The sequence below is a fragment of the Babylonia areolata genome, chromosome 8 (genome assembly GCF_041734735.1).
Source record: "Babylonia areolata isolate BAREFJ2019XMU chromosome 8, ASM4173473v1, whole genome shotgun sequence".
Lineage (NCBI taxonomy): Eukaryota > Metazoa > Mollusca > Gastropoda > Neogastropoda > Buccinidae > Babylonia > Babylonia areolata.
In genome coordinates this window covers 23,829,604-23,842,103 of record NC_134883.1, presented here as the reverse complement: position 1 = coordinate 23,842,103, position 12,500 = coordinate 23,829,604, and the positions used below count along the sequence as shown (strand labels likewise).

General features: G+C 46.8%; 1 protein-coding gene across 1 annotated transcript in view; it reads left to right on the top strand.

The window, feature by feature from the left end:
- LOC143285246 (uncharacterized) overlaps positions 1-12,500 on the top strand; it is a 302,593-nt gene that overhangs the window by 275,189 nt on the left and 14,904 nt on the right. Inside the window, exons 6-12 of the mRNA XM_076592505.1 lie at positions 2,706-2,861; positions 2,940-3,038; positions 3,126-3,904; positions 4,067-4,277; positions 4,335-4,647; positions 9,236-9,428; positions 12,134-12,500. The exon at positions 12,134-12,500 is cut by the window's right edge and continues 1,301 nt beyond it. Coding sequence (XP_076448620.1) covers positions 2,706-2,861; positions 2,940-3,038; positions 3,126-3,904; positions 4,067-4,277; positions 4,335-4,647; positions 9,236-9,428; positions 12,134-12,500 — 2,118 coding nt within the window. The remainder of the gene's footprint in view (positions 1-2,705; positions 2,862-2,939; positions 3,039-3,125; positions 3,905-4,066; positions 4,278-4,334; positions 4,648-9,235; positions 9,429-12,133) is intronic.

The following is a 12,500-nucleotide window of genomic DNA, read 5'->3' as shown; positions in this document are numbered from 1 at the left end:
GGATGCGTCTTTGGGTGTGTTGCTCTAATTACCTGACCAACACTGCAAGTGTCTGTGTCTCTCGGGCCTGGTTAACGCCGGGATATCATTATGACAGGAAGCGTAGAGTACAGCCTTGTCACGCAGTCCCAAACCAAAATGGACCTCCATAGCAACATCGTCATCATCATCGTCATCCTCCTTCTCCTTCATCGTCATCAATAAAAACAAAATAGTCTCAAAGTCTGTGACCTTTCATGCCCTGCTCTCATGGTGACCTCAGTTTTGATACCCCTCCACTTCCGTGCTTTGGGTGAGTCCTGTCAATGTCGCCGGTGTCGGCAAATTCATGGGGGGCTGTTGTTTGAGGGATGTGGTGGCGGTCTCCACTCTGGGAGAGACGCTCACTCAATCTGGCTCCGCGACTAAGCCATTATTGTCGTTAGTAGGGGGCTTAGTAGGTGGTGTCCTAAGTACGTTAAAACAGAACAGGCACCACTGAACACCACCGAAGTGACTCAGCAGCAGTGCAGGGTCTCCTCTGGTGTGTGGCCTCCAGGCGACCTAACATCGATGGTTCCCTGTGGACTGCCGACGCTGGAACTGCGACGGACGAACCCGGGTGTTGCCGTGTATGGGGGAATCTAAATGAGCGGCGTGGGAGTAATGCCACTGAAACGGCGCAGATGATGGGGCAGCAAAAAACAAACAAACAAACAAACAAACAAACAAAAAAAATGTCTGTCTGTGGCATGTTCACGATATGACAGCGACACAGTTTAAACCGTCTGCCATTTTGCTTGCCTCGTTTCTCGTTCTGTTGTTCTGGGGTTGTTTTTTTTATGTTTGTTTGTTTCTGGTAGGGAGAAGGTGTGGATATCAAGTGGGTTTGTTTTTTGTTTTTTTCCTCTTTTTTTGGCGGGGGCGGGGGGGGGGATGCGTGCGGAGGGGGGAAGGGTAAGGGTTTTTATTCGGTTGTTTATTTGTTTATTTATTTAGTTATTCATTTGTCTTCTTCTTCTTCTTCTTCTTCTTCTTCTTCTTCTTAGTAGTAGTAGTAGTAGTATATTTTCATCTATTCCTTTCATATTACACAGAGAGAGAGAGAGATTTGGAACCAGGTCAGTGAAGACGGAAGTGAAGAGTTACCGCCCTTTTCTTTCTGCCAGGAAGAAAAAGCCACTGTTTTGATTGGGTTGGGGGTAGGTGAGAAAAGAAGAGTATCAGTATCAGTATCAGTAGCTCAAGGAGGCGTCACTGCGTTCGGACAAATCCATATACGCTACATCACATCTGCCAAGCAGATGCCTGACCAGCAGCGTAACCCAACGCGCTTAGTCAGGCCTTGAAAAAAAAAAAAAAAAAAAAAAAAAAAAAAAAAAATATATATATATATATATATATATATAAGCGTACATACATAAATAAATAAATAATAATTATGATGGAAAAAAAAAGAAAAAAAAAGAAGACAGCTAGATTGGTGAGAGAGAGAGGGGGGGAGGAAGAGAGGGAGGGAGGAAGAGAGAGAGGGAGGGAGAGAGAAAGAGGAGATTGAGAGAGAGAGAGACAGGGGTGACGTGTGGTGAGGGGCGCGGAGAGACGGGCGCGGGGGAAAGTGGGGATGGGAGAGGGGGGGGGTGGGGCTGGGGGCAAGAGGGAAGAGAGAAGGACGCAGCTGGAAGAATGAGAAAGGGATGTTACCTTTCCATGAAGCGAGGGGGAAAAAAAGAGAAAGAGAAAAGAACAGGGAAGAAAAAGAGAGAAAAAAGAAAACAAATACAACAGGAACTCTTTTTTTTTTCGCAATACTTAATATCAGCAACAAACTAAACACACACACACACACACGCACACGCACCCGCACACACAACACACACACACACACACACACACACACACACACACAGACGCACGCACACACGCACGCACGCACGCACGCACGATGGAGAGGGAAGAATGGCTACAGCTTTCATGAATTTTTCACACACAGAAAAACGTCGAGCGGGAGAATCTTCCATCGAGAAAGACAGACAGACTCTCTCGTAATTCGTTTTACTTTTTCATTTGATTCCTCCCATCGATGTGTATATAAACACTGAGCACGCGACAACAACACGACTCTCTTCTGCTGCTCTGTGTGTGTGTGTGTGTGTGTGTGTGCGCGTGTGTGTGTGTGTGTGAACAGATTGCACATGACGTCTTTTTTTTCAAAGCACTCACAGCACTTCTTGTATACAATAATTATGTTGTCAACATGCATGGTTGTTGTGGGAATTTGAGCTGCACGCTCTGTTGAACCTTTTTACTCTCGAGTCTTTTTAGTTTTGTTGTTGCTGTTGTTTTTGTGTTTTTTTCTGGGTTTTTGGTGGTGGTGGTGGTGGTGTTGTTGGTGTTGGTGGTGTTTTTTGTTGTTGTTGTTGTTTTGGGGAGGAGTTGCGGTGGGGGCGGGGGAGGGGTATTTTGAACTTTGAGAATTTTCAACGGGGTACGTTTAGCTGAAATGTGTCCTGCGCATACTGTGTGGATTATGTAATGAATCGTTAAAGACGATCGTTGTCAAACAAGTAATTGACAGACCAAAATGCACTGCCAACGAAAAACAACAACAACAACAAAACATTTACACGCGCTACCGTTTTTTTCTCCACACTCACACTTATACATACTCGACCTTTGAACACGATCCATCCTCAATCTCCCTCTCTCTCTCTCCTCTTGTCCAGGACCAGGAGCCTCCCTGCCCAAAAGCGAGTCGGACGACTTCTCCGACCTGGCCTCGGACCTGGACTTTGACGAGATCGCCTCGGAGCGGAGCCGCCCGGACGGGTCAAGCACGGAGGAGATCTCGCGAGACTTTTGCGTCATCAGCCATCCCGGGGGTCAGGGGATCATAGGAGGAGGAGGAGGAGGAGGGGGTTACGGGAACGGGGGGCAGCAGCGAGGAGGGGGAGGTGGAGGAGGGGTGGGGGACAGGCGGCAGAAGCACCGGCCCCGCTCCCTCAACCTGTCCCGCTCGCACAGCTCCACTTCGGACGAGGAAGGGGAAGGGGAGGAAAGGGAGAGGGAGAAAGGAGGGGCGAAGGGAGGAGGAGGAGGAGAGGAGGGGGCAGGGGGTAAGGGGGCAGGTGGAGGAGGGGGAGGAGGTGGTGGAGGGGGCGAGGCCGCCATGGGCGCCATGTGCGTCATGGGGGAGCGCAAGGACAGGCGGAGGGAGGGAGAGCTCGGCGGCCACAGCAGAAGCTACAGCGACGGTCAGCAGCATCAAGGAGTGGGCAGCAACCCCGGGGGTTCTCAACACCATCACCCACACCACCACCCGCACCAGCAGCAGCAGCAAAGAGGAACCGGAGCTCCCTCCTCCTCCTCCTCTTCTTCTTCTTCCTCCACCTCCGCCTCCTCTACCCATGCTCACTCCATGGGCCAGGGGTTCCACTACAACCACGGCAACCACCACCCGCCGCTCACCCACCCACACGGGGCCGTGCTTCAGATGCGCGACCCCAACGCCGTCATGCCCTCGGAGTTCGTGGACTCCAGCAAGGTCAACTCGCCCACCCCGCCCCGCAGCCCCAGCTGGAGGGAGGGCCTAGAGTCGCCCCCCTTCTCCCCGCGCCGCCGGGACTCTTACCCTGGGAAGAAGTCGCGGGGGTCTCCAGTCTCGCCCAGGGACAGCAAGATGCAGTTCAGCTACGGCGACATCTCGCCTCCCTCCCGCCAGATGTCCTTGGAAGAGATGTGCGACGTCCAGCTGGGCGCTACGGGAGGAGGAGGCGGGGGCGGTTACGACGGCTCGGGCTTCAACGCGTATAGCATGAGCGCCATGAGCCACCGCCTGTCGCCTAAGTCCCCCGAGGAGCTGAGCGAGAGTTTCACCACCACCACGGGCCAGCCCTTGCTCTTCGAGATGCCGGCCACCCGAGGAGCCAAGACCGGGTCGTCCACTTTAGCCTCCTACGGCGCTGGCGGGAGCGGGGGAGGAGGCTCCGGTGGGGGAGGAGGGGGAGGGGGGAACGAAGCGGAGTTCTCCTCCTCTTCTTCCTCCTTCGCCACCGCTTCCTCCTCCTCCTCCTTCTCCTCCTCCCAGCCGGTCCCATCCACCTCCATGATGACGTCTTCTGTGGAGGAAGGGTTCGGCCAGAGCGAGCTACTGGGCCTTCCTCACTCGGCCCCTGTCATGGACCTGGCCACGTACGCGGCCACAGTGGCCAGCAGTACGGCCTCCCTCACCTCCATGAGCGTCTCCCCCACCACCCTCCTCCCGCACGGCGCGGCGGCGGCGGCCGGCGGGGTGGGGGGCGCAGGAGGGGGAGGGGGAGCAGGGGGAGCGGGACTGACCCCCCAACACCCTTCAGAACCCCTCTCCCCGGACTCTGTAGACTCGACGGACTCCACCTCCTCGCCCGTGTCCCCGGGCTACTACGACAACACCAGCTCCACGTCGGAGGACCTTGAGGAGATGGAGCTGGCGGACCCCGCGGCCAAGTCCATCGACATGGGCTCCGGCAAGCGGCAGAAGGCGCGCCCCCCGTCCACGGACTGGTCGCCGGTCATCGACCTCTCGCCCATCCTGGACGTGTCGCCCTCCGTGGAGGAGGCGGAACAGGAGGACATGCTAGCCAAGCAGCGGGAGGAGCTGCAGCTGCAGAGGCAGCGCTCCAGGGACGAGTCGGACATGGACCACGAGGAGGAGGAAGAAGAGGAAGAGGAGGAGGAAGAGGAGGAGGAGGAGGACGACGATGACGTGACCATGTACTCCTTGTCCAACTCTATGTCGTCCAGGTGAGGCCGGTGGTGGTGGTGGTGTGTGGGGGACGGTGGGGGGTGGGGGTGTGTGGACATTGTGCTTTACTGTTCGTGGTGTTGCATTGTCTTGTATTGTTATTCGTACTGTATTGTTCTGTGTTATATTATGATTTTTTGTTTGTTTGTTATTGTTGGGAATTTTTTGTTTTTTGTTTTTTGCGTTGTCTTACACTGTGCAAAACATAAAGCTCTGCACAGTCGCGGTGAAGGAGTGAATGATGTTTAACAAGCTTGGACTTCACGAGTGTAAGACAGAAGCCATTCTTTCAAGTTCTTTGTCTACAATACACACAATGCAATACACAAACTTTATTGTCTATACTTTGGTACAGATATTTTCGTTTTGGCAGCAGCACGTGTCCAACATAAAAAAGAAAACAACAAACAAACAAAACGAATGAAAAGTTAAAAGTGATTTAAATTGCACCAAATAGAAAAAGCTATATACAAAAAAAAAAAAATAATTATTGAAATAATTGCTCTTAGATTCCAGACCATACCTTGACTTATTTTCAAAACTGTCGGAAAACTGGGTGCACATTTTGATTCAGCTCTGTTCATACTTGACCATGTCAGTAACTTTTTGTGACACGGCAAACTTCCAACTGAGAAAAACCTTGCACCTTTCGACCGTATCTGACTGTAGCTAAGAAACTACTCAGTTTGTCTGTACCTTGATCCCGAGTTGCAGTGACTACTGCGATTCATTGCTTCCTGCTTTGTCTTCTGGTTTGATATTCCGCCGTCAGATGGTTCTGGTAATGCCGCAATAGTTATCTTTTTTTTTAAGAATCAAAAAGAGATCACATTATCTGTACTGTCTCTTTCTTCCTGCTGCATATGGAGGAAGGTGGCAGAATGGTTAAGACGCTCAGCTTTCAACACAGAGAGTCCGTGAGGTGTGGGTTCGAATCCCGCTCTCGCCCTTTCTCCAAAGTTTGACTGGAAATCAAAACTGAGCGTCTAGTCTTTCGGATGAGACGATAAACCGAGGTCCCGTGTGCAGCACTGCACTTAGCGCACTGAAAAAGAACCCATGGCGACGAGAGTGTTGTCCTCTGGCAAAAAAAAAATATGTAAAAAGAAATCCACGCTGCTAGGTACATATATATATATATATATATATATATATATATATATATATATATATATTAGCATGCACTCAAGGCCTGACAAGCGCGTTGGGTTATGCTGCTGTCAGGCATCTGCCTAGCAGATGTGGTGTAGCGTATATGGATTTGTCCGAACGCAGTGACACCTCCTTGAGAAAATGAAACTGAAACTGAAACTCTCTTTCGTCAATACATTGGTTTCCCATCCAGTACAGAATTCAGTTCAAAACTGGCACATAAGCTCTTCGTCATTTCCAAGGATGTTCCCCACAATACTAATCTTCTGTCCTTAACATTGATTTAGCTGCGTCCTGCTCTCACAGGTCTCTCAGAGAAACCTCCCCAGAACCCACAAAGTCTCAAGCTCCTTCTGCCTGAAAGTCTCATCCTCTGGATCTTCGTCACTCACCAACTCTGCTGTCTTTCTTGTGTCCAGTTTAACATGGCCTATGGGTGTGATGAAGCGTAGTTTGTCGGCATCGTAACATCTCTTATTGCATCGTGTTACATGCTGTGGTGTGCATTGCCTTACTTTCTTGTCACAACATACTTTCTATGCGTGAAATTCAAATATTCCGACTGCTTCCTCGATGCTGAACCACTCCTGGTTGTTTTGTTTTGTTTTTGGTTTTGTTTTTGTTTTTCTCTATTTCCAGTCTGAATGTATATTCTGTTTTTTTCTGTCAAAGTGGGTTTTCTGCAGATGTTTTGCCCAGGACAACTCCTCTCTTGCTTCCATAGGTTCTTGTCTGTGCGCAAATTGTCTGCTATACATTGGACGTTAGTTAATCGTCTCATCCGCATGACCAGAACACGCATCTTTTCTTCACTGTGAACCCGACTGATAAATTTTAATTCGAGAAAGCCTACGTGGATGACGGAAGATGTTGGCTGGAAAGCCTATCTTTATCTCAGTTGCGCAAATTAGCAACACAGCCGAGGGCTACTGGTCCTGTTCTGATGTGCAACACAAGCACGAGTTCCAGCGGATTAATAACTTCCGAAAATAGCAGGCAGTAAGAGTGATATTCTGTATTAAAAATTTGCTGTAATTAAAAACTCTCTTTTTCTTTTTTTTTCTTTTTTAATGTGGGCACTGGAATTTACAACGTCATACCAAAAATCAATAGGTTTTTTTCATGTTGAAGGCGTAAGACTACCGCATAGAAAAGACTCTGAGAAAGGTTAATCGATGTGTAGTTACGAGCGAGAGAGAAAACGGAGCAGACTTGGAATGAGAATGACAACAAGTTCTTCTCAGTATCTTGCGTCAGTCATTTATGAATCGTCGTAGATCCCACAAGATGTACGCCTCTAATTTTGGAAGTATTCCCGCCTGCGCCTTGTTTGCGTTTGGGTTGTATGTGTATAAACAGTTCAATTTTCACAAAGGCCTTGAATGTGTTATAAACAAAAACTTCCTTTCTAAATGTGTGTGCATCCGATTACTTGAATATTTTCTTAAAGCAGATGGAAGAAATATATGTCTCAGACTCGCTCGATATCTGGGACGTCATAACATATGACGCAGTGAAACACCGAGTCTTTGTAAGACATTCATTCAGCCCCACACGCGACAGTGTTTGAGATCCAGGGCTCAAGCGTGTCGTTCGTCTTGGCTCACAGTCACAATCAGTCCAGTTTACTGCGTGGATGGATGTTCTGAACACTTGGACTTTCCATTTCAGGAATAAACGTTAAAGCTGTGTGAGTAATTAACTGACTGACATTCGTTAATTAAAGCTGCGACACTGACAGAATTTCAAAGGGATGACGTTCATGTATGATGATACAGTAAGTATGAAAAAACTGTTGATTGGTTGGTTGGTTGTTTTTTTGTTTTGTTTTTTGGGGTTTTTTTGTTTTGTTGGTTTGTTGTTGTTGTTTTTTTGTTTGTTTGTTGTTGTGTTTGTTTTTTTGGTTTTATTGTTTGTTTGTTTGTTTTGGTTTGGTTTGGTTTGTTTTTTTGTTTGTTGTTGGTTATGTTGTTGTTGTTTATTGTTTGCTTTTTGGTTGGGGATTGTTTCTTATAAAATCTAACAATTGTTTTCATTCTACATGATAATTGCAGAGAGAGAAGCGGGCGAGCGAACGAGAGAGAGAGAGAGAGAGAGAGAGGTTTATATTCTCAAAGCGTGTTTGTTTTGGGGTTTTGGGTTGTTGTTGTTTTTTTCTGTAGACGATATACTTAGGAATGTTTGAATTTTGATAGATTTCAGTCCCTCCTTACTCTCCTCCAACGATTCACACCCGTTGCGGTGCATGCCAGTCTTACCTGACTCTCACCCTCTCTCTCTCTCTCTCTCTCTCTCTCTCTCTCTCTCTCTCTCTCTCTCTCTCTCTCTTCAGAGCCTTGGCTATCCTCAAAATGTCAATAATTTCACGCATATCAAATAGTTATTGTGCTTTATGTGCCCTCTGCTGATGTGACGGCAAGTCTGTATGTGCGTATAATGATTATGTGAAAATGAATGTGAATGTGAAGATGTATATGTTGAGGGTTGGGGGGTGGGAAACCGTGGAAAGAGACAGGGATGGATACGAGTTGAGTGCAGAGTTAACACTGGTATTCACCATCCATACTAACAGTTATAGTTTGCTGTCGAATTTCATCGGAAATGTGTTTTGTTTGCATCTGTTAAGATAGGGGCAGTTGGCCTAAATCATTATAATCATTCAGTGTTCAGTGTTTTCTCTCTGTCTCTCTCTGTCTGTCTCTCTCTCCTTCCTCCTTCCTTCCATAGAGTGACCACAACCAAAAGTTGATCTCTCTCTCTCTCTCTCTCTCTCTCTCTCTCTCTCTCTCTCTCTCTCTCTCTCTCTCTCTCTCTCTCTCTCTCTCTCTCTCTCTCTCTGTGCCGTAATGAAGTAATTATGTCTTTCGCAAAAATTTATTTCAGAAGCTAGCGATTTTCGTAGAAAGAATACCATTGTTTAGTTTTATCTTTGGTTACCAGTGTATAGGAGTGTGGAATGAGGGATTAAAGTTTGCTTGATTGGGTCAGATAATTTACAATGGATTAGGTGAAGTGCGTGATGATAAATGCGTGTTGGTGTAAATGCGTGTGAATGTATGAGTGGTTGTGCGTCAGCACGTGCTGGTGTGTAGATGAGCATATTTTAGTTCATATGTCGATTGCTTGCTTTTTTGGATACGCGTCTTTATAGCAGCCAAACAAATTTTGGCCCCATGCTTATCGGCTCTATGCATTGTAACCCCCCCCCCCACCCCCCCCCACCCCCCACCCCCTTCCCCCTTGACAAAAGGGTGGTGGTATCTTTGCCAATGGCAATAACATCAGTGTCAGTGTCAGTGTCTCTGTCGCCTGCCGACACAGCCAGGACCGCAGCGACGTCATCACCAACCCTTTCGCCTTCAAGGCGGAGCGGAGGAGCGGCGAGGAGAGCTCTGACGGGCAGGAGATGATGGAGTTCTCCTCCTTCAGCTCCCTCAGGCGCTACGAGAACCTGGAGGACATGAGCCAGGCCGGCACCGTGTGGCAGGACGATGAGGAGGCCAGGATCTACAAGGTACTAGGCGGTGGGAGGACGCGGGGGGCGAGCAGGGGGTGGGGGGGTTGTTGTGGTGTGGTGTACTGTGTTGTACGTTGTGTTGTGCTGTGTTGTGTATTGTGGTTGCGGTGTGCATTGTACTGTGTTGCGTTGTGCGTTGTGTTGTGTTGTGTTGTGCTGTGCTGTGTTGTGTTCTGTGTTGTGTATTGTGTTGTGTTGTGTCGTACTGTGTTGTTCTGTGTTGCGTTGTGTTGCGCTATATTGTGATGTGTAGTGTTGTGTTGTGTATTCGCTCTGCTGTGCTGTAGTGTGTTGTGCTGTGTTCTGTTTTGTATTGTGTTGTGCTGTGTTTAAACTGTGTTGTGTTGGACTGTGTTGTTGTTGTATTTTGTTTCTGGTGAGTGTCGTGTGTTCGTTTCTGTCGTGTGTTCTGTTTTGTTGTGTTGTGTTGTGTTGTATTGTGTTGTTTTGTTATTGTGTAGTTCGATGCGTTGTATTGTAGTGCGATGTGTTGTGTTGTAGTGCGTTTTGTTGTATCGTGTTGTGTTGTATTGTGTTGTGTCCTGTTATATTGTATTGCGTTGTGTTTTATTGTATTGCATTGTACTTTGTTGTACTGTTTTGTGCTGTGTAGCGTTGCAATGAATTCCGTTGCATTGTATTGCATTGTGTTGCACTGTGTTTGGGTACCATTTTATCGCAACAGCTTTCCATATGTGAAATTCAGGCTGCTCTCCCCTTGGAAGAGGGCTTCGCGGACCCATATTTTGTTTTATTTTTTTGTTTTCTCTTCTTTTTTTCTGTCTGCTAGTGTATATGTTAAAACTATGAAAGTAGAAGTTTCCAACATAATTTTGCCACGGACAGCTCTTTTGTTGTTCAAGTGTTCTTTCACGTGCGTTAACTCACTCAGTACGGCCAGTCCTCTCTTCTCCTCTTCACAGACCCCTCGGATGTCCAGTGGGTGTCTTAATGACCCAACCTTTAGCTTCCGTCGTAAGAATTGTGGTATTCTTTGTCAACATTCACCTCTTCAGTATGAGAGCCTTCCGCTTGCAATATTTTGATGATGGTAATTGGGGTGAAACGCTGTTAACGTCGTCTCTTTCGCCGTTCGTATGGAGAGAGTTAAACGCATGCTGCTCACGGGACTTCGCACCCACCTTGATGTGATTACAGGGTCTGTTATTGTTTTGTTAATATCACTCCTGTACAGAATATGTTTAATGGAGTAATGAATCAGTAGATGAATAAACAAATGAATGAATCAATAGAAGAAATCTTCAAGGCAAAAAGCAGCTGTTATGGAAGAAAAACAATAACAAAACAACAACAACAAACAAGAGAGGCAAGGCCTTCAAGACTCACTTGTGATACACTTTATAAAAAAAAAAAAATTAAAAAAAATCCAAGCTTTTTATGTCTTGACTATAATTTCAAAATGTAATGTTTAAGGTGAGAAAGATCAGTTTAAAGCAAATTAAGTCCCCTAGCATTAATTACAGAGTAATTTCCCTTTTTTACACACTGCACCAAAACGTTTGCAAAATAAATAAAACTTCCATGCTTAGCAAAACAAGTTCCTGTTTGAACAAAAAATGATAATAATGACTGCTCTTGTTGTTGGGTCAGAATATCAGATCAAAGTGCCAAGTTTAGTGAATACAAAAAATATAAATATAACAGTAAATGCAGTTTGCAAAAAATTAGGCTTTTTTTTTTTCTTCTTTTTTTTTTTTGCTTTTTTTTTGTGCCCATCCCAGAGGTGCAATATTGTTTTAAACAAGATGACTGGAAAGAACTTAATTTTTCCTATTTTTATGCCTAATTTGGTGTCAACTGACAAAGTATTTGCAGAAAAAATGTCAGTGTTAAAGTTTACCACGGACACACAGACACACACACACACACACACACACACACACAGACAACCGAACACCGGGTTAAAACATAGACTCACTTTGTTTACACAAGTGAGTCAAAAAACCAATGTTACAACGAATATATTACGATCACAAGTCATATTTTATTTTGTACCTGACCATTGTTAGTCCTGACACGTCCTCAATGCACAGAGAATTGTATTGTATTGTATTTCTAACAATCATTTGTGTGAAATTCGGGTTACTCTCCCCCAGCAAGTGCGTGTCGCTGCAGTCGCTTCTTTTCTTACTTTTTTTTTCTATTTGTCAGATGTATCGTTCTTCAGTACTTCAAATTTGTTTTTAATTTTTGCTGCATTGTTGAAAGTTTTACCTGCAGAGACACCGTTTGTGTATGATGTACACGAAAACATGACTTAACGTATGGAAAACAGTCGGCTTGTGTAGAGTCCAGCCCACCGCACAAAAGTGCCGTTTCTGTCAAAGCTGAAGGAATTGATCAAAATGAGACTTTCTTGTTGTCCTATTGAAATGATTATATTTGTATCATCATGACAGTGTTCAAAATCCTACACTGTTTCAACCCACTGAAGGTGGCCACCGAGGCGTTGAAAACATTGTATTTGTATCATGACAGTTTTCATCAAAACATGACACCACTGTTTCAAACCACCACATGTGGCATCTGAGCCGTTGAAATGATTGCATCATGACAGTTTTCAAAACATGACACCACTGTTTCAAACCACCACAGGTGGCTACCGAGGCGTTGAAATGATTGTATCTGTATCACGACAGTTTTCATCAAAACATGACACCAGTGTTCCAACCCCTCCACAGGTGGCCACCGAGGCGGCCGGAGCGGCCATCGCCGCGGCCATCCAGGAGCACCAGAGACTGGCCAAGCTGGAGGAGGACGAGAACGGCAACCCCCCCTCCCCCAACGACGACGACGCCCCCTTCCCCTCCTGCACCAGCCAGGCCCAGCCCACCCCCACATCTGCCTCCGTCCCGCTTTCCACCACCAGCAGCAGTTCCTCCTCGTCCTCTTCCTCCCTGTCGGGCAGGGCCGGGGCCAGTGGGGGTGTCGAAGAAGAAGCCCGGAGCCAGAGGAAGGCCCTGGAGGCGCATATCAGCGACGAGATCAACAAGATCACCCAGGGCATGCAGGACATCGTCAAGCGCGGGGCGGCCGACATCAAGCCCA